Source organism: Cinclus cinclus, chromosome 2 (genome assembly GCF_963662255.1).
Source record: "Cinclus cinclus chromosome 2, bCinCin1.1, whole genome shotgun sequence".
NCBI classification, from domain to species: Eukaryota; Metazoa; Chordata; class Aves; order Passeriformes; family Cinclidae; genus Cinclus; species Cinclus cinclus.
In genome coordinates, this window is record NC_085047.1 from 1,224,142 (window position 1) to 1,244,174 (window position 20,033).

A 20,033-nucleotide genomic window follows, 5' to 3' on the forward strand; every position below is an offset into this window, starting at 1 on the left:
TCTTTTAATTCCAGTCAGCCTGGAATACTCGGTTAACTTGCCTCTCTTGGTTCCAGTCATTTTCACAAATCCTATATCAATATTTCACCCAAATTGGGAGTGGAGCAGTGATGGAGGGCTTGGTTATTCACAGAAGATCTCCTATTATTTCTCGTGCAATGTTTTCACTCTGCTGTAGGATTTCCTATCCAGTGTCTTTCTAACAAAATCTGTTAGAAGTTTAGATTTAGGATTAGCATTTGGGTCAATTCACCGCAAAAACTTGCCAAGGCTGGAGGACTGGGCTGACAACTGCTCTCAGCAAAGGTTATTTATTAATACTGTGTCAGATTTCCCTTGGTGCTGGGCAGGACATGCGAGGGTTTGGACTGGGAATTTTGCTAAAAAAATACCTGTGTGGTGGTTGATTTATTGTGTTTTTCAGTGAGCCAGGGCTGGCACGAGGACTTGTGCAGGTACTGGCCTTGAACAGGAGCAGCTGCCCTTTGGAGCCATTTTCAAGATATGATTATAGAACATTTTGGAGGCTGTTTCTGGAATTCCGTTGGTAGCTGGATCTGGCTCCAAGTGCAGCAGTCCAGGTGAGGGTTCTGACCTTTCCAGACGTGCGCACCTTGCTACAGACCGGGGCTGGAGCGTGTTTTCCAGGGAACTGGAGATCACTGCGGGCTGGTGCTGGGTGCAGCAGGGGCTGTTTTTTTCCGGGCTGAGATGAACTTTGTAAAGAAGCGGGAGTGGATCTGGGGCAGAACTGGGACAGCACTGGGTCAGAACTGGGGCAGAACGCGGGTCGGAGCCGGGACCGGAGCGGGCACAGCCCGGTGCCGCCCTCCCGTGGCCAAAGGCCGGTACTGCAGCCCCGGCGGTGCCGGGACCCTCGCCGAGGGATTCCCGAGGGATTCCCGAGTGGAGAACGCGCCCGAAACCTCCCCAGCATCACCGACAGCCGCTGGGGGGTCAGGCACGGGGAGACGGGGCTCCTCCTTCCTCTCTGCTGGGATTAACTCCCTGGGAAAAGGCATTTCTAACAGCCTGCGCCTGCCTGTGGCTGCTGGGAAAGAGCAGAGGTGAAGTGGTGAATGCCAGAGTTCCTTTGGGATGACGGAGTTGTGGTGTTTGGGGATCTGAGCTCTCAGCCGGGATCAGGACAATGACAGGTTTATGCCCCATACAATTGGCTACTTACAACCCTCATGCCCACAAGCCCCGCTGATACCCCTGTGGGAGACTTGAGGGAATTCCCTGGAACGGAGCTGATTTCACCCACCCTGAGCTCGGGCTCCAGCTGATACTCTAAAGCAGGAGAAGGTGGTGGCTGGACGTGCTCCTGCCTGGTGACGAGGCAGCCCCTGCGCCCAGGTGCCTTTATCCCTCACCCAGGATGGCGTCTCCGAAGGGTGAACGGGGGATGCCCCACTGAGCACCCACACCCTCACTGTGCTGACTAAACCCCAAATATCCCAACCCACGTTGGCTTTGAGATGGGGATATCCCCGACATTTTCCCTTCAGCACAGCTTCCCATCATTCCTTACTGGCATTTGCAGTAAACCACCCCTATGGGGTTTGATTGCAGCGGGGTCAGGGGTTCCTTCCCTCTTTAGGGCATCCTCCCAGCCCTGGAGCGCCATTGGAAAAGGCAACACAAATGTTATCTGACCTCTCCCTGTGCTGTCAGGGCTCAGCTTCAGCAGGGACAGATTCTGGGATTTAGAAAGTAAAGCGCTGAGGCTGGTGCGTGGGGTCTTTGCCATGGCTGCCTCCCTCCACACACCCCAAATCCTCCCTCAGCCTCCTCACGGCTGTGGAGCTGCTGCTGCAGGGTGGGAGCTGGAAAGCAGAGACCACAAAGACAGCAGGACCCAGGCCAGGCCTCGGGGCCATTGTTTTAGGGTGATCCTAGAGTTGTTTTAGGGTATCTTGGGGTTCCCAGCATTTGGAAGAACTTCTGCCCAGACCCAGGCTACAAAGCTTTATTGGGGGGATAATGGCAGGGGGAGAGGGGGAAGGTCACTGTCCCTAGGGCTGGAGGATGCTTCTCAAGAGTGTTTTCACCTCAGGGCTGAGCCTCTTGGGGAAGAGGATGTCAAAGTAGATGTAGAGGTCCCCCTTGCGCTGGGGGTCCTGGGCCAGCGGCATTCCCTCCCCTGGCACCATCTTGTAGTACTTGGGGCTGCCAAGCAAAGGACAGGGCTGAGAGGAGCTGTGGGATGGCCCCCGCGTGGGAGCCATGGTCCCCAGCCCCACCTGCACAGCCCCATGTAGGTTTCTCAGGTTTTCTGCTCCTCCAGTTTCAACCAGGGTCTGTCCTCCTCTTCCAGGCTCCAGCATCCACCCTCATCCACCCACAGCCAGCCCTCTCCTTGCCTCTGCTCCCAGACCAGAAGAGTCAATCACTGTGGGCATCCTCTTCCTCCTCCTGCAGCCCCAAGCCTGCTGGAAAAGGCTTTGGAGCACCCCCAAGTTCCTGCCAAGTGCCTTCTCACCTCTGAGCCCTGTTTTCCCCTGGCACTTACTCCACTATGTCGTTGATGGGGATGTTCAGCAGCCTCCCATCCAGTGTCCACACATCCAGGCTGCATCCAGTCAGTGCCTGCTGGGCATAGAGTGGCACCAGGAGCTGCTGCTGCAGCCTCAGAGCCCAGAGGTGAGGCTCTGTCCCCTCACCGGGACCTTTACCTTTGACAGGGGGATGGTGGCAACATAAAGGAGGTTGTTGTCGATTCTTTTGAACCTTGGGTGAAGCTTCTCCTGGACAACAAAGGTGATGTCAGCTGGAATGATGTTCGGGCCCTAATGGAGGGGAAAAAGGATCACAGAATCATGGAATGCCAGGATGGTTTGGGATAGAAGGGACATTAAAAACTCACTCGGTGTCACCCTTTCCCACGGGCAGGAACACCTGCCACTCGACCAGGTTGCCCCAAGCCACATCAAACCTGTACTTGGAAACCTGAAAGTTATTTTATACATGGAAAACTGACACAAATTCCTCCTGGCTAGAAAGAAAGGAAAGGTATTTTCTTCCCTTAAGAGAGAAAGGAGTCTTTTATGCAAGACACCTGCTCAGCCAAGGGCAAATCCAAAACTGTGTTTCTGCCAGGAAGAAAACCACCCCTTTCTCAACTATTTTTCCTTTAACCTGTTCTAAGGAAAATCCAGGCAGGGATGGCTCCTCAGAGCTTCTGAGCACAGTAATGCTGAGTCTCTCTGTTGGTCATGTTACCAAGTGCCCTCAGCAATGGGAAACCAGAATTTCTTTGTGGAAGAACGTTTTCCATGGAGTGGGCACAGGACTGGAACAGCTGCCCAGGGAGGGGAGCATGGAGTCTCCCTCTCTGGAGACATCCCAAAGCCACCTGGACAAGTTGGATATGGTGATCTCCAGAGGCGCCTTCCAAACCTGACTCCTGTGGTTCTGTGCTTACCTGGTCCCCTTCCTTCTCAAAGGTGATCCTGGTGCCACGCTTCCAGCCGGGCTGCACATCAATGGTTAGGATTTTATCCCTGATGGTGCTCGTTTGGCCATCCTGGTTCATCACCTGCAGTGCACAGTCAGGGGCCCAAAGTGGGAGGCTCAGGAGTGCTCAGGGTGGCTTGTACTCCACACCAAAGTGGCTGTGGGTACAAATAGGATCAGATCATAGAATCGTGGGATCATTTAGGTCAGAAAAGACCCCCGAGATCGTGGAGTCCAATAGTTCCCCCCAGCACTGCCAGGCCACCTCTAACCCATATCCCCAGGTGCTACAGCCACGCAGCTTTAAATCCCTCTAGGAATGAGGACTCCACTGTTGCCCTGGGCAGCCTATTCCAATACCTGACCCCCCTTTCAGTGCAGGAATTTTCCCTAATGTCCAACCTAAACCTACCCTGGCACAGCTTGAGGTGTTTCCTCATGTCTTTGGGCTGGGTCCAGGAGATTGGGACAACAAGGAGGGGAACAGAGGGAGCCCAGAACATGCTGAGCTCCTTCTCCACCCCTCTCTGAGATCAACCCTCGCTTCCCACATTGCCTCCCATACTGAATTCCCTTCACCAAGCTGTGGGAGAGAACAGTGGCTCGGGTCCTTCTGGGTTTGGTGCTAATCCCCCCCCCGCGAGAAGCTCCTGAGGCAGGGCCATCCCCAAATCCTCGATGTACCACACTGAGGGCAAAGCTCACCCCAAAGTCCTCCCCTTTCACCCCACAGCCCCTACCCTGCGGGAGATCTTAATCTTCTTGGTGCAGCCATGGAACAGGTCCTCGAGGGACACGTAGAGGTCCCGCACGATGGGGGGGTCCCGCTGCAGGGCCCCCCGGCCTCGGGGCCCTCCGAAGGGCAGCAGCACCTCCGAGCCATCCTCAGCAAAGAACTCTGTGTGAGGGAGCACAGGGACAGCCCCTCCCTGGGGTCAGAGCTCCGGGCTCTTTACCTCCCATCTTCTCCCACGCGGAACCAGCCCAAGTGTTTTCTTTCCAGGAGTGTTTATGGCAGCCTCGCCTCCCTAATCCCTCTTTTCTATGGGAATCTCAGAAAGAGTCACAGGAGCAGCTGGGGAAAGCCTGACCATGCACCTCCAGGCCTCCCCCACACCCAGGACTAGGGGAAGTCAGCATCTCTCCTCCAAGCACCAGAGGGATCTGAGAGCAGTTGGGCAGGAAAGCATTCCTGGAAATCTTCATGTTCTGAGCTGGCAGCTGCCATGGAATCACAGCAGCCACCCCCAAATCTCCCAGCCTACCTGCAAAGGGGTTGTCCCCTCCAAAGAACTCCCTGAAGACCTTTTCAGGGTTGTTGTGGAACACGTATCCGACGCTCCAAGGGTTGTCGCTTGCAAACTCCAAGGGGATGCCACCTTTGAGCCCCTCTTCCCCAAATTTGTCATAGATGCCTTTCTTCATAGCTTAGGAATCAAGGAAGTGTTGGGAATTGAGGGAGCGCCCCAGGTTTTGTTTGGCTGGAGAAGAAGGTTCCCAGGAGCAGGGGGGATAGACATGACAGTGCATGCCAGTTCCCAGCTGGGCTGTGGGTCCCAGAGCTGGTCCTGCCAGGGAGCAGGAATTCACAACCCCTCCCAGTCAAGGAGAAGGGGACACTCCCCACTTACGGTCGCTGAGCACATCGTAGGCCTCTGCCAGCTGCTGGAACCTCTTCGGCCCCCAGGGCTGCTTGCATTTTAATGGATGGTACTTCAGGGCCAACTTCCGATAACTAAGGATCACAGCATGGTTTGGGCTGGGGGAACTTGAAAGCTTTCCACTGTCCCGGGTTGGAGGGGGCTTGGAGCAACTTCCAGGAATCCAGGGGCAGCCACAGCTTCTCTGGGCACCCTGTTCCAGGCCCTCACCACCCCCACAGCCACGATTTCTTTCCCAATATCCCATCCTAATCCTGCCCTCTGTCAGTGGGAAGCCATTCCCTGCGTCCTGTCCCTCCATCCCTCGTCCCCAGTCCCTCTCCAGCTCTCCTGGAGCCCCTTCAGTCCCTGCAAGGGGCTCCGAGGTCTCCTCTCCTCTTCAGGTGAGCACGCCCAGCTGTCCCAGCGTGGCTCCACTGAGCAGAGGGGCTCCAGCCCTCAGAGTATCTCCACGGCCCCTCCAGACCCACCGACGGGGACAGAAGACACCCCATTCCCCCCTCTAGCCCGGGCGGCCCCGCACAGCCCCCAGACCCTTCCCCCCCCCCCTCTCCCGGCCCAGGGGCTCTCTCTGCTGCCGGGGGGGTCCCTCACGCCTTCTTGATGTCGTCGGCGGTGGCCCCGCGGTCCAGCTCCAGCACGGCGTAGTAGTCCAGCCCCATGGCGTCCCGTTGCTATAGCCGCAGGGCTTCCGGTCGGCACCGCGCGGGGCATCACGGGAAACGTAGTTCTCCCGCTCACTTCCGCACTCTGCCGGACCGGCTCAACCCGCGCCCTTCATCTCTTTTTTCCTTCAAAATCCCTAACTTTTCATGGAAACACATGTATGGACACAGGTGGTATCAAAGCAGCGGTTTATTTCACTCCATACTGTGACAGTCACTTTCACTGCACGCCCCTCTTCCCCTTAATTTATTTATTTCCCCCCAGTACAAACAGCATTTTTTTCAGCACTAGAAATGCAACCACAACATCATTGCAACACAAGATCCTCTCCACATTAAAAATTGATCCCAGTTGTGCAGTAGGAAAAAAAAAATACGACCTGCTACAAAAACACTGTGTACGGAGCCTGATCATGACAACCACCTCAAACTCGTACATACACATCCTGGGAAAATGAGCCTGGAAGAGCCTTTCCGACACGATTCTCCTTTATATGGCCCCTTCAACCACTTAAAGGTCAGAAAGTTGGTATCTCCTCACTATCCCATCCCTGCAGCACGTGTAGATTTCCTTCTCCCAAGAAGCCACCTGAAGAAGGAAAAAAAGCAGTGTTTGTTACACAAAGTTTTTTTCCAAGTGACGGTTGCCAGTGAAATCCTCAGAGATGAGCTTTCCTTCTGGACTCCCACAGAGGGAATTCCTCCTGGAACACCACTAGCAGGTTTTAAAGGGCATTTCCAGCTTTCACCAGAGTTTAGGGAGCACATGTGTCCTCACACAAGCGTTCTTCCAGCAGATCCAAAGGGGAAAAAAAGCGTGGAAAAGAGTTTCTCCCGCTTTGAGTTGCGCAGGCCAAACCTCAGTCCTGCCCTGTGTGTTCATCTGAGGGGCTGTGTTGGCTGGGAAACGGAGAACTGGACGGTGGAGCTAGGATGGGTTAAAAACGAGAGTCCATCCCCAGGCTGAAAGTCCAGGCTGCACTCCCTGATGTGTGCAAGCACAGTGGGATGTCTGCGACACACAGCAAAACCCCATTCCTGGCCCCAAATCCCCAGGGAACAAGATGGGTCAGGCAGCACCATCGCTTTTACCCTCAGGATTCTCCCAACACCCTTTATCCACACTTTCCGTAGGAACACAGCTATGCCAGAGCTGCTCCAACTTCACCATTCCAGTCAGCTCCTGCACAACGGAGATAAAGCCAGGGAATTCCGCAAAGGATTGGCTTGTGCAAAATATTAGGATTATTCAGGTAGAAAAAAAAAAAAGACAAAACAAAAGTCAAAAGTCAACTGCGTGAAGGAGCCTGCTGAAGTGAAACACCTGAAGTGAAGGCAGCTGCCTCCTGCCTGGCACCAGCTTTCCCTGCCCACTTTCTCCTCAGGGAACCCCCAAGAGCCTCACCTTGTACACGGGGTCGCAGTCAGCCTCGGTGAGATCCAGGACATAATCCAGGTCTTGCTGAACAATGAAGCAGGTGCCATCCCCTGCAAGGAAGGCACAGCAGCCCATTGGTGAAACAAGCCACACTCTTAACTGAGAACAGAAATTCCATTGGGAAAAGGCTCCAGTGGGTGAGACGGTGCCTTGGAGGCCCCGTTTTGGAGGGACATGAGGGATGTGGAAATCCCAAAGCAAAGGCACAAGAGGACAATGCCCAAGGACCACAAAGCTCCTTGACTTGATTATACAATTTCTATGGGCACAAAACAGCCCTGGAATTACCTTGGCTGGCAACAAATCCATCTCGGTATGGGAGCAGGGAAAGCACTGGTGCTCCTGATCTATGGATCACCTGGATTGGAGTACTAGGAAAAAGAGCAGGAACAAGGGATGAGGATTGCTGTTCGGAGAAGCTGTGGCTGCCCCTGGATCCCTGGGAATGTTCAAGGCCAGGCTGGACAGAGCGTGGAGCAACCATGGGCAGTGAAAGGTGGGAAGGGGTGGAACTAGATGGGCTTTAAGGTCCCTTCCAACCCAAATCACTCCATGGTTCTTTCCTATGGACTGAGTTAGCAGGGAACAGCAGAAAAAACACACAGCTCAGTTCCAGTTCTATGCTGGAATGAGGAACAGGGTAAATGTCAGGGTCCTACGAAGACACGCACGTAAGGGAAAGAAATGAGCTGCGTGGGAGGGGGGAATATTGATGTTAAGAAGTTTACTGCCGAATTTATCTCCACACAGATTATGTAAATATAAAATAATAAAAATGTTTATACAAGACTACACACAGCACATCAACACAATGCAAGATGCTCAGGAGCTCCTGGTGCAATGGGATGCACCCCTTGGAAATGGCACTGCCTGGCAGCACTCTCTCTGCCTGACTCTCTTTTCCAACCAAAACACTGGCTGATTGCCCCAGGTACTCACTCACTTTGTGTTTCTCACATCCAGCTGGTAGATGTTCCCATCCTGAGTCCCTGCCAGAAAGTAGGTGCTTGACAGGAACGTGCAGCAGTTGAAGGCATCAGATCCAACAAAGAGGAACACCTGAGGATTTGGGAACAAACCAAGTGTCAGACATGTGGGACACTCACAAGAGGGAAGCACCAGTTTATTTAGAAGATGGTACAGCTGCCACTGTTTCATTTTAAATACTGTCTTCCACGTCCCCAAGTTAAATCCTGAGCAATTTTTACTCGTCACATAAAATCTGTCCCGGAGGAAGGAGAGAGAGCATCCCTTTATTGCACCAGGCTTTGGCCTTTCCTCCAGTTTAGGTTTAACCTGGCTCAATTCCCCATCCCAGTGGTCTTGACAGTCCCAGATCCTTACTGGCTGCCTGCTCTGCAGTCCCACTCCTTGAAGCTTCTTGTCCTCTCGAGCCAGCAGCAGGATTTTCCCTTCTGTCCCGACCTCACGTTCACCTGGCAGAAGGACAACAGGTAATTCCAGCAGTAGCTACACAACAAATCGTGGTGGGATCAGAAGCCAACATCTTGGATCACCCCAGCTGAATTGTGGCAAGATTCCTCCAGTTCCCAAGACACCAGAAAGGCCAGTAACCAAGCAGAGCTCATCACTTAAACTACTTGATAGGGCTGAATTCCACCCAGGACTGGAGTGCTCTTCTCCCTTCCCAAGGTGGTACAAGGACACAAAGCAGCATTCCAGACACTTGGGATGACTGGTGACAAAGCTAAGCAGTTTGGGACAGGGAAAAGAAGGGGGATTTTAAGGGAAAGGCCCTTACTGGGAGGTTTCTCAGGTGTGCCCAGGTTCAGGGAGTTGTCAGCAGTGCCCACAGCAATGCCATTGATGGGAGAGCCAGAGTCAGCAATGACGCCCAGGCAGGCAGATTTCCCACAGTCCCAGAGACGGGCAGTGCCATCCCTGGAGCAGGACAGGACATTTCTTCCCCGATCCACAATGGCAGTGTCCAAAATACCTGCGTGAAACCAAAGACTGTGTTCATACAGACTCACAAAGCACCTGATTTCCCAAGCTGAACTCGACCACTGGCTCCAGGCCACTGTCCCCAGTGACAGCAGTGACACACAGACAAGTCGTGCTTCTAGGAAAAAGTGCCTGTGGAAGGCAGCAGCTCCCAGAAAACCTCACAGAGCAGAACCACCATCTGGCACAAAAGGAAAGTATCATCAATGATCAGCAACCAAGCTGGTGCCACACAAAATTAATCTCTAATTTGGGCAGAAAAGAGCCTGGCATTTTAAAACATTCCCATGTCCACCCCTGGATAATCCCAAAAGCAGCATCCCTGTTATCCATCTAGAACAACATCCAAAGAGCAGTGTCTGCTGGCACTAAGATCCCTTAACTACTTTATTTTGCTGTGGGCTGTCAAATTTGGATCTGAAAAATGACAGTGGTTTTCTTAGCAGAGGTAGTCAGAAGATTTAACAGGCACTTCTCCCTACAGAAGCTCAAAGGACAGGATAAGCCAAGCAAACAGACTGCAGCAGTTTGGGCTGGAGGAATAAGCAGTGACTAAAGTCACCTAAAGAGTGACTGGCAGCACCACTCTGACCAAGGTTCTGCCACACCACCTGGTTTGGTTAGGGGACATTGCTGCAAAAGCATTTTCAATGCACACAAACAGATTATAGAATGGCTTGGGTGGGAAGGGACCTCAAAGATCAAATTCCATCCCCCAAATCGTGTAAGAACAATGGCAGGTTCAGCACAAGATGGTTTTTTGAGTTAATCAAGTTGAGGGCAGCCAGCCATAGGGTTTATTAACCACTCAGTGAAGTCCAGCACCTCATGGGACAGGGAAAACCAGAGCCTGGACACAGCAATTGGTAGCTTGGGAAAGAGAGAATTTGGGGTAGTGTTTGGGGCATCTGATGCCACATTCCAGACATCAAACACAGAGTGCAGCACGCTGCTGCCTGGACATCAGTCCTGGAGCGCAAGGCAAGTACACAGGCAGCAAATGAAGCATTTTAAGGGCTCTGTACCTGCTTTGTGACCTTTAAATGTTACTACACAGCTGGCATCTTCTGCTGACCAGATCTTTAGCTGGGCATCCATTCCCCCACTCAGAACCACGAGGCCCGATGGGAAAAACCTGCAACAATTCACATCATACACATGGCCTTCCAAAAGTCTCTGGAAAAACAAAGAACTACGTGCTAGTTCCATTGTCACCATCCTCGTGCCGAGCAGCTGTTGAGTTATGACACTGGAAAACTTGGCATTCTCACATGGCCAAAGGATTAAACTCAAATCCTCTGGGTCTGCATTGCTGGAATGGACTGGTCTGAATTTGGGGCAGTCAAAGAAGTGACTTTGGCCTCCCTCTACCAGTTGAGCAGCTAATTGTACAGCAAAAAAAAAACCCCAAAACTTTGCTTCTATTACAAGTTAAATGTCTTTATCCTCTGCCAAACTGAGCTGGCAGGCCAAGCTCCACAAGAAGGAGCTTTCCCCCTTTACTGGGAAGGCCACAAGCCAGGATGCAGCTAATGCAGCACCAAAATCTCTTTTCCTCCCCTCTTCACTGTTTCACAAGAAATTCATTGCTTTGACCATGCAGGATAGGGGCTGTCAGTGACCTGTTATTCCCGAGTACCTCTCTGAGCAATACCCCCCTCGGGAGAAGCCACCTTTTCCAACAGAGATGACTTAAAGCCTCCTAGATGCCAAATTTCAATTAGCTTTTCATTAAAAAGCCAGATTCTTTACAGGGTGTGGGCAGTCTGACTGAAGTCATGGCCTTTAGGAATGTCACAGACAACACAAAACATCCAAGCCAGATGCTCTTACTCTTATTTCTCCATTTGCAGCCTGCCATATTTTCATGGTCCCATCCGTGCTGGTAGACACACCGAGTCCTCCACCACTGGAAATATCAAGGCAGGTAATCTGCAGGAAGGTAAAAGCGCCAAGAATTAGCTTTATATAATTCTGTATATAAATATTTCTGCTCGAGAGCCTAATTCTGCACAGGGGGAGAGCTGCTAAGTACATTCTCTGCCTGTGACTTTGCAAGGCAAGGAGAAAAAGGAATGCTGAGGCAGAAGCCTGCACAAGCAGCAGCTGAATTCCAGGTTTATCCCAAGTGGAATAGAAATCTGGACTTTTCTAACAGTTCCTGTAAACAGATGAAAAATAAAAAAAGAGTTTATGGTAAGTAGCTTGACTCACAAGCCCACAAGAAAAAGTTCAGATATTTATGAAGCCAAATTCACAGCCTAAATTTGCTGAAACACTGAACCAAAACTAGTTCTTTATACAAACTTGGGGCCCCTCAGAAAAAAGGATATGGAGGGGCTGGAGTGTGTCCAGGGAAGAGAACAGAGCTGGGGAAGGGGCTGGAGCCCCTGGAGAAGCTGAGGGAGCTGGGAAAGGGGCTCATGTAACGTGGATGGAAATTACTTGAATGTGTTACATTTCACTGTGTATGTCTGAAGTATCTCTGCAAATGCATGTGCATTTGGGATACTTGGTGGCACAGGTTTTGGGCTCCTTGTGGTGAGCTGATCTCTTCCCTATCCTGTACATTTTGTCAATTAATATTGTTGTCACTGTTTATTTTCTTACTCCATTGCTATTTTCAGGAAATTGCTCTTATCTCAGCCTTGAGCTTTGTCTTTTGTGCCCCCAGTCCTCCTTTCCATCCCATTGCAGGGGGAGGAGGGAGAGGGAATGGCACGTGGTCCAGGGTGTTTCACCATTCCTAAACCACAAGATCTTAGTTCCATCTCCATTCCAACCCCTCGCTGCAAGGACACCAGAGAGGGATGTGAGAGCTGCCAACCACACGCGGAGAATCCCACCTCACAAGGCTACTCACACTTTTCTGATGAATCCTAGAAAAACTTGTGTATGGAGCCAGGAACTTTGTGGACACATTTTCATGAGGACAGGAAATGAGGATGCTTTTCTAGGGGAGGAAACCAGGGGGAAAAAAAGGAATTAGAAGTGCTTTCAGTCCTGAAACAGAAGTAGCCAAGGTAGAATTGTGGCCTGGACTCAGCTGTGAGATCCCAGAGCCTGAACATTGATGGGAGGGTCAGCGTGGGGCTCATCTGCTCAGGATGCAGGTGGGAAGGGATGGCTGTTCCATCCTGGCCAGCCACAGCCCTGGGGGGTGGCAGGGAGCAGCTCAAGGGCTCTGCACTGCAGGAAGCTGGGATAGCGGGACAGGACTGTGCAGGGTGACAGCTCAGGCTGTCAGAGCGACCCCCTTTGTTCACCAACCCCTCTCCCCCCAGCCCTGGCACCTTGGTGACTTCCCCGACCACGAATCCCTCGGAGGCCACGATGTCTGGGATGCCGTCGGAGCTGAGCCCACGCCGGGTGACGCTGCCATACAGGGTGGGCTTCCCTGGGGGACGGCAGCCGTCAGCTCCAGAATCCTCACAGCCCAGAGCCCCGACACCCACAGGGACCCCAAACCTCGTCCTTGTCCCCTCCCAGCTCAGAGGAACCCCAACCACCCTCACCTCCTTCTTGCCCACAAAGAATTCAAACACCCCCATCCCCTCCTAACCCCCCACAGGGCCCCAAATGACCCCATCCCCTTGAAGACCATAGGAATCCCTAAACCACTCTAATCCCTTTTAAACCAAGGGACCTGCACACCCGTTTGAACCACAAGGCACACCCCCACCAGCCCCTATCCCACAGGGTCCCCCAATCACCCGCCCCTGTTTCTGCTCCACAGGCTCCTTAAACACCTTTCATCCCCAGAACGCTCTCGATCCTCCCCGATCCTCTCTCATCCCCACGGCTCCCTCCAGGCCTCTTCAGGCCACTCACCAGGGCTGCGGCAGCTCAGCCAGGCCTCGCCCTCGTCCCTGCTGCAGAGAGAAGCGGCCGTGAGCGGGGCAGGGAGCGGGACAAGAGAGACAAGAGACAAAGAAAGGGACCGCTCTGTTCCCACCTCAACGCCCGGCTCCAGTCGCTCTGGATCCGCAGCGTCGCCGCCATCGTTGTCGCGGTAACCGCACACACTTCCGCCTCCTTACTTCCCGCCGACCCCCGCGCGAGCGGAAGGGGAGAAACCCGCCAATCAACGAGGGCCGCCGCTGCCGAGCCACGTACCGGAAGTGCCGTGCCGCTCTCCCGCCTTAAAGGGCCCGCGCTGCGCTGGTACGGGGGCTGCCTACTGGGGAGGGGAAGCACCCATGGGTGGGGATCGCGGAGGGTGCTGGACATCCATGGGGGATTGGGCACCCTGGGGAGGTGAGGGATGGGACTGAGGAGGGTGCTGGACATGCACGGGGGATTGGGCACCCTGCGGAGGTGAGGGATGGGACTGAGGAGGGTGCTGGACATCCATGGGGGATTGGGCACCCTGCGGAGGTGAGGGATGGGACTGAGGAGGGTGCTGGACATCCATGGGGGATTGGGCACCCTGCGGAGGTGAGGGATGGGACTGAGGAGGGTGCTGGACATGCACGGGGGATTGGGCACCCTGCGGAGGTGAGGGATGGGACTGAGGAGGGTGCTGGACATGCACGGGGGATTGGGCACCCTGCGGAGGTGAGGGATGGGACTGAGGAGGGTGCTGGACATGCACGGGGGATTGGGCACCCTGCGGAGGTGAGGGATGGGACTGAGGAGGGTGCTGGACATCCATGGGGGATTGGGCACCCTGCGGAGGTGAGGGATGGGACTGAGGAGGGTGCTGGACATGCACGGGGGATTGGGCACCCTGCGGAGGTGAGGGCACGGCTGGGTCAGGGGCATTGGGAGCGTGCGGAGGGCCCCGGGTGCCCCCGAAGGACACCGCGCCCCTCTTGCCCAGCTGCCCATGGCGAAGGCCGGGCACGCCTGGAGCCGCGCGGCGGCGGAGCAGGGCGAGGCCGAGGAGGGCGAGGATCCCCTGGATGCCATGATCGCTCGGACCGGGTGCCTGGAGCAGCACCGGCAGCTGCAGGAGTGCATGGCGGAGCGGCGGGACTGGCGGCACTGCCAGGCAGAGCTCCGCGCCTTCGGAGCCTGCATGGCGCAGCGGCAGCGGCAGCATCGAGGGCCCGGCCCGGACCAGCCCACGGACTGACACCGCCCGGACCGCCCCCTTTTCGGGTTTATTTCTAGCCAGCTGCTTGTGGAATTGTTGGGGAATTAAACCTGGAATTTGTCATCCATCTGTGCCAGTGGGACAACTGCAAGTTGGAGGGGGTGGCGGGGTTGGAGGATACAGTGTCAAGCTGTGCCATGGAAGGTTGAGGTTGGATATCAGGAGGAATTTGTTAAACATTGGAAGTGACTGCTCAGGGAGTCCCATCCCTGCAGGTGTCCAAGAACTGGACATGGCATTCAGTCCTCTAGGCTGGTGCCAAGGTGGGACTGGGCACAGTTTGGACTCAATGACTCCAGAGGTCTTTTCCAACCCAAATGCTTCTGTGGTTGTGCATTTCCAGCCCAAAACATCCCCATCCAGGAGCATACACAGCACTCAGGCTGGGTCCAGAACAGCCCTGCTATGGGGATTTTTACTCTTTGTCGTCTGTGCCATCCTAAGGCTTTTCCCAGCAGTGATAACTTCATGTCCCACAAGATGGGATTTATCTCCTGGGAAGCCACAGAAAAATTAGGAATGGGAGAAAAAGGTATTCTCATCTGACCACCCTGTGATGGCAAATGAGCCCTGAGAAAGAAAATTGCTTTTTGCACGGCTTTTGCCAGAAAGAATGTTCCAGATTATTTCCCAGGGATGTGGGTCCTGGGAACACCATGGGGCTGGGCAGGGAAGCAAAAGCAACACCTGGACAGCCCCAGCTGGGGGGGAATAAATGAACTTTCCCTCTTTTTCACAAGCTGGTCCTTAGAAACAGGGAGAAGAAGCCTCCAAACAAACCAGTTTCTGGAACAGTTTCTCTTGGCATCCATCAAATTTGGTTATAACAATTCCTGGGATCGCAGCACAGCATTATTCATGCACAGAGCTTTCTGCAGAAATTACCACCAATCAAAAGCAAAATAGGCAGGAATTGAAAACAAAACCGAAGGAAGGCAAACCCACATTCCACTGTGGCACCTTCGCTCCCAGTACAAACCCGTCAGATATAAACATATTACTTATTTTTATTGAGACAAGCTGGTTGCCAGCAGTGGGAATTCCATCCAATTCACTGAGTTATCAGCACAGAGCTCATGGAAGCACCCTCTGGAGGCTGGAACAGCCCATGGAGGGCACACTGTTGTTCCTCACCTCAGGAGATCTCTGCCAGCAGCTCTTCCAGCTCTGGTCGAGACTTCAGTCGGCTCTTGAAATCGGCTTCCGTGTGCTGTGGAGGGAGGGAAAAGCACCACGAATCAGGATGACACAAACCCTTTCCCTGCTTCCTAAAGGGAAGGAAAGCATTGGGAAATGGAACCCTACCTGTTTCATCAACAGATGGACCCCCTCAGGCTGGTTACTCTGAATGACTTCCAGCAGTATGGGAGCAAACGTCGAACTCAAACCACGGATCTGAAAGCAGAAATGACACAGCTGCAGGAGAACAATCCCAGGACACTCTGGGCTGGAAGGGACCTGAAAGTTCATCCAGTCCCACCCCTGACATGGACAAGGACACCTTCTACTACCCCAGGCTGCTCCAAGCCCCAGTGTCCACCCTGGTCTTGGACAGTGCCAGGGATCCAGTGGCAGCCACAGCTACTCTGGGCAGCCTGTGCCAGGTTTTGCCAGCCTCACAGGGAACAATTCCTTCCCAATGTCCCATCTAATCCTGTGAGTTTGTCCAATCACTCATCCCCAAACACGACTTTTCTACCCCTCATATCAATTACTCTGCAGAAAATAGGTAATAAATCTTCTGCATGAAACACAGAGCCAGGAAATCCTCCTGGGCTTCTAGTTTAGGAGCAATATTCAGCAGAAAACGTAATTAGACTTCTTGCTTCCATTTATGCCCAAATGATGCCTTTCATCTGTTAAATGTTTGAGGGGTCTGGGGAGCCTGTGATGGGAAGTGCTGCAGCACACGCAGCAAACTCCAGCTCTTACCTGGATAACCCTCTGGTGGGTGGTAAGGACTGCATCCAGCTGCATTTTGGATCCCCTCTCTTCCAGGAACAGCACCTCGTTGGTTTTGGTGGGCATGGCATAGCTGCAGGAGCCAGAGGGCAGTGCTTAGGACATGCAGGATATTGGCACCATTTTACAGGGATGAATCAACCTTTACAGCAGAGAACGGGGAAGGAGATGAACTTGTCATGGGAAATTAATTATGCAAAGGACGTATCTTGCAAATCAGGCACTGGCAGAGGCCAGTGTTCTGCTGGAAGGAGATAAGGCGAAGCTCTGCAGCACTGCTCCCTAAAAAAACATGGATTAGCTCCAAACACCAGCCTGAGAAGTTTTAACTTCTTCATAGTTCAAGTAAAGCAACAGTTCTAACTTGTTCTGTCTTTTGGGACAGAGCTAAAATCTGCAACGGTACTGCAATGCACCACTCCAAATACATTGTTTACACCTCAAATTTAATGGGAACGTGACTGGGAGCGGATCGGTACTCGGAGATCTCAGCCTCCTCATCCCCATTCCCACAGCTCCATCCAAGCTCCATCCTACTGCCTGCCTCTTCCCCTCATTGTCCAGTCTGAAGGGCAAATCCTTCCTTTACAAACTGAACCGTGTCCAGCCTCAGAGGGTACAAGTGAAAACCTCACCTTTTAGAGAGTCACCACTGGTTTTATTCCCTGGTGGCAGCTCAGTGCTTTTCCCAGTGCCTGCAGCTCCCTGGGAGCACTTCAGGCACCAAGGTGCTGCCTGACATTGCTCAGGCATTAAAACCAGTGGAGTGGCTGCTGGAATACACCTGTTTTGGAGAACCAGCGTGCTCCTGAAGCATCCTCTCCTCCTAAACTGAAGTAGCAGGAAGCTGACCCAGCACCTTCAGGGCCTTCCCAAGCTCATTCCAGTTTGGATAACCAGGGTGGCGTGCAGAGCCTGGATCACAGACCACGAAGGAAAACCAGCAGCTAATGTCAGCAATTCCCAGGCTCTGCACCCACAGGCTTAAAGCCTTTTCCTCAGAGCAAAGAGATGTAACAGCTATTTTCTTCCTTGGAATCTGCTCGAGTCAGTGCCTGAAAAACTCAACTTCAGCCTTCCTGGTGTAAATAGAGCATCCAAAACTGTACATCTACACAAAAGGAGAACACAGGGCAGGGGAGAGGCTCGGATTTACATCCCAATGGGAATCTCTCAGGGAGATTGGAGCGTGCCCTGATGTGCAGGGTGTCATAATCCAGAGGGACAGATTTCCTCATACCTCTCATTGACTCGGATGGAGAGACGGTTGCAGAGTCTATGGACATACTGAGCAAAATGCTCCACCAGGCACAGATCATAGGAAGTCATCTGGATGTTGATATCTCCATACTGGTACTCAGTGCCAGTACTGATCTCTTTCATCTGCACTTTTTCCTTTTTCCTCTTTGGAACCTGTTTTCCAAAGGAAAAGACAATAAAATAAAATAGGAAGGGTTGGGAGTAAAGAAAGGTTCAGCTCTTGGATGGCATCACACAGAAAACACAATTGTGCTGTGATTAATTTCTTCCAGAGGGAGAAAGAAAGGAGTTAAACCAGTAGAAATAAACCTGCTGTTTATTTCAGTTCCTGCCTAGAAGGCAGCTGACCCCTTGTTGTTTCCTCCTTCCACACAAATGTATGTCTTTCCAAATCTCAGGGAGTGTGGAAAGGTTACATATAAGTAACATCTGCTCACAATATTCTGGAATAGTTCAGGTGTTAAATTCTGCATCAGGAAGAGGTTCCTCCCTTCCAAAGCTACTCACTCACTTCCACAGGAATGTACTGGACAAAAGGAAGCAGTACTGCAGTGTGGTGAGTGGGTACTTCATGGAATAGTTTGGATTGGAAGGAACCTCAAATCTCATCCCACTCCAACCCTGTGCTGTTGAGAAGGCACACCTTCCACTATTCCAGAGTTCTCCAAACCTCATCCAACCTGAACTTCTGAGATGGGCCATCCATATGCTTTAGGGAAGCAAGCACAGAGAGGAGTCCTTCTGCCTACCTCCTTTGGGAGCAGGTATTTAAACCTCCCAATTCCATGTGTAGGTCGGGACCTGTAGGATCTGTGGCAACCCAGGAATGCATCACCTGAAAATGAAAGCAGAGCAAACGTGTTTCCAGCTGAAAACAAACATCTGTAGGTGCTTTGAGAGCCCCAAATCATGGTCACCTAAAACCACAGGTGGTGTCATTCACTTACCCAAGAACAAGGCAAAAAAAAAAAATCTTATTAAAAAACATGGAAGTGACAGAGCTCTGGTTATTTAACCAGTCCAAAATTGGCTAAAAAAACCAAAACAAAACACACGTGCTCCAATGTTTAATATTTATTTGAGGGAAGTGAATTTTTGCCTCAAAGCTACACTGACAACAGATCTTACCTGCAGCACACAGGCGGTTTTCTCTAGCTGTTGCTGCTCTGTAAGAAACAAGATCATGACTTAAAAATCTGTAAGAAACAAGATAGTAATTAACAACTCACAGAAAAATGTGTGGCCAATGTCCTTTTGCAAAGGCTGTTGCAGAAGCACGGCCTAATCCCACCAGCACAAAGACTACCCCTTTTTCTTATCCCACAGCCCTTTCAGCTCCCAGCTCAAAGTCCTACCACCACTATTAGAAGACCTAGGGAAAAAAAAAATCCCAAACCCAACAGAGTTTTGGTCATGTGTGTTTTCTCACCTGCTGAGGGCAAACACCTGCCTGAGCAACACTCCCTTCTCCGAGCACAGAACCTGCAATGGTTAAAACACAACAGGGGGCAGATCAACTGGGAATTTCCACCCCACACTTCCTTCCGAAACCAATCTAGAGTCGGATCAAGGCCTCCAGCAGTAGGGCTGGGGCTGCCTCAGCTGTCCCAGGGCTGCTCTTCCGTTCCTGTTCCTCTCCTTCCCGCTGTCCCCCCCGTCCTTCCCCGTGGCCATCCCCGGTACCTTCGGCACCGCCGCCATCATCCGACGCGGTCCGGCGCTCAAAGCGTTCCCCCTCCGCGCATCGGTACGGCCCCACTCGACTCCCCCCCCGGTCCCGCGGCTCCCTCCCCACGTTCCAACCACCTATGCTTCCCGGGAATTCTAATTTTCGGACAGCTCCCCAATCCGCCATCCGAGGACTCCCATAGGCAGCAACTTTTGGACAACCCGCGGTACTGGCGGGGCCCTGGTGGCCTGAAGGAGGCAACGAGGAGAGCGGGGAGGACACCGGGGTGGACACCGGGGTGCGGGCGGTAATGGCGGACTCCTCGTTCCTGCCCGCCCATACGCAGCGGGCAGCGCCCCCACGCGGCAGCGGCTGCACAGCGCGCCCTGCCCTGGGCCTATCCCCGCACGGCCCGCCCGTCACGGCCCGGCGGCCATGTTGAGTGTGGCACGGCCACGTGGCGGGGCCGAGAGCACCGCCCCGGCCTGGTGCAGCGGCCACCTTGAGAGTGCCGTCGCGGCGGCCATTTACTTAGGGGATTTACTTAGTTCTTTAGTAAAATAATAATTTAAAAATTACAGTAATGAAATCATAAGCGTAGGAAGGCTGGGCTGGCGAGGATCTCCTCCCTGATTTCCCAGGGGGAGAGCAGGTGGGCACGAGGTCTGTCTGGGAAGAGATGGGCCTGTGGGCCTCTGCCTGCCGGGCCCGACTGTCTGGAGTTGGCTCAGGAAAACCCATTCCGTGTCCAACTACTTCTTCCACAAAAACCTTAATTTCCCACAGGTTCTTCTCCCTCCTCCTGGCTCCCTTCTCTCCAGTCTGGCTCCAGTTTCCCCCTTATTCCACAGCAGAA

General features: G+C 52.9%; 4 protein-coding genes across 6 annotated transcripts; 1 reads left to right on the forward strand and 3 right to left on the reverse strand.

Moving 5' to 3' along the window:
• Nucleotides 1-2,018: 2,018 nt before the first annotated feature.
• On the reverse strand, nt 2,019-5,782 carry DNAJB13 (DnaJ heat shock protein family (Hsp40) member B13). 2 transcript variants are annotated; one of them, XM_062515284.1, is made up of 8 exons: nt 5,715-5,782; nt 5,091-5,194; nt 4,725-4,886; nt 4,200-4,357; nt 3,428-3,541; nt 2,679-2,792; nt 2,516-2,592; nt 2,019-2,172 (listed from the first exon to the last, which is right to left on the reverse strand). In XM_062515284.1, the coding sequence occupies exons 1-8, from the start codon at nt 5,780-5,782 to the stop codon at nt 2,019-2,021; spliced, it is 951 nt and encodes a 316-aa protein (XP_062371268.1). The 2 variants fall into 2 exon arrangements, with proteins under 2 accessions (XP_062371268.1, XP_062371267.1); XM_062515283.1 differs by having other exon boundaries at nt 2,516-2,595.
• Nucleotides 5,783-5,960: 178 nt separating this feature from the next.
• On the reverse strand, nt 5,961-13,193 carry PAAF1 (proteasomal ATPase associated factor 1). The gene is made up of 12 exons (XM_062515282.1): nt 13,144-13,193; nt 13,020-13,060; nt 12,482-12,585; nt 12,052-12,141; nt 11,022-11,120; nt 10,214-10,364; nt 8,986-9,180; nt 8,568-8,659; nt 8,167-8,282; nt 7,512-7,594; nt 7,191-7,273; nt 5,961-6,374 (listed from the first exon to the last, which is right to left on the reverse strand). The coding sequence occupies exons 1-12, from the start codon at nt 13,188-13,190 to the stop codon at nt 6,297-6,299; spliced, it is 1,179 nt and encodes a 392-aa protein (XP_062371266.1). The 5' UTR covers nt 13,191-13,193; the 3' UTR covers nt 5,961-6,296.
• A 109-nt stretch (nt 13,194-13,302) lies between these two features.
• Nucleotides 13,303-14,548, forward strand: LOC134055000 (cytochrome c oxidase assembly factor 4 homolog, mitochondrial). The gene is made up of 2 exons (XM_062511099.1): nt 13,303-13,352; nt 14,011-14,548. Exon 2 carries the CDS (start codon nt 14,017-14,019, stop codon nt 14,263-14,265), a length of 249 nt encoding a protein of 82 aa, XP_062367083.1. The 5' UTR covers nt 13,303-13,352; nt 14,011-14,016; the 3' UTR covers nt 14,266-14,548.
• Nucleotides 14,549-15,275: 727 nt separating this feature from the next.
• MRPL48 (mitochondrial ribosomal protein L48) lies at nt 15,276-19,237 on the reverse strand. 2 transcript variants are annotated; one of them, XM_062511120.1, is made up of 8 exons: nt 19,192-19,237; nt 18,938-18,990; nt 18,637-18,674; nt 18,258-18,343; nt 17,489-17,661; nt 16,219-16,321; nt 15,592-15,681; nt 15,276-15,496 (listed from the first exon to the last, which is right to left on the reverse strand). In XM_062511120.1, the coding sequence occupies exons 1-8, from the start codon at nt 19,210-19,212 to the stop codon at nt 15,422-15,424; spliced, it is 639 nt and encodes a 212-aa protein (XP_062367104.1). In that variant the 5' UTR covers nt 19,213-19,237; the 3' UTR covers nt 15,276-15,421. The 2 variants fall into 2 exon arrangements, with proteins under 2 accessions (XP_062367104.1, XP_062367096.1); XM_062511112.1 differs by having other exon boundaries at nt 18,637-18,704.
• Nucleotides 19,238-20,033: the final 796 nt, after the last annotated feature.

Excerpts from the sequence above, each read along its gene's own strand:
- DNAJB13 (XM_062515283.1), bottom strand. The coding sequence starts at position 5,782 with ATGGGGCTGGACTACTACGCCGTGCTGGAGCTGGACCGCGGGGCCACC. Across the intron at positions 5,195-5,714 it reads GCCGACGACATCAAGAAGGC|TTATCGGAAGTTGGCCCTGA; the intron begins GTGAGGGACCCC and ends TGTGATCCTTAG. Across the intron at positions 2,173-2,515 it reads CCCATCAACGACATAGTGGA|CCCCAAGTACTACAAGATGG; the intron begins GTAAGTGCCAGG and ends TTTGCTTGGCAG.
- PAAF1 (XM_062515282.1), bottom strand. The coding sequence starts at position 13,190 with ATGGCGGCGACGCTGCGGATCCAGAGCGACTGGAGCCGGGCGTTGAG. Across the intron at positions 12,586-13,019 it reads GCTGAGCTGCCGCAGCCCTG|GGAAGCCCACCCTGTATGGC; the intron begins GTGAGTGGCCTG and ends GCCGTCCCCCAG. Across the intron at positions 12,142-12,481 it reads TGGTCGGGGAAGTCACCAAG|AAAAGCATCCTCATTTCCTG; the intron begins GTGCCAGGGCTG and ends TTCCTCCCCTAG.
- LOC134055000 (XM_062511099.1), top strand. The coding sequence starts at position 14,017 with ATGGCGAAGGCCGGGCACGCCTGGAGCCGCGCGGCGGCGGAGCAGGGC.
- MRPL48 (XM_062511112.1), bottom strand. The coding sequence starts at position 19,212 with ATGATGGCGGCGGTGCCGAAG. Across the intron at positions 18,705-18,937 it reads CAGGTGTTTGCCCTCAGCAG|ATTTTTAAGTCATGATCTTG; the intron begins GTGAGAAAACAC and ends TGTTTCTTACAG. Across the intron at positions 15,497-15,591 it reads TCCATCTGTTGATGAAACAG|CACACGGAAGCCGATTTCAA; the intron begins GTAGGGTTCCAT and ends CTCCCTCCACAG.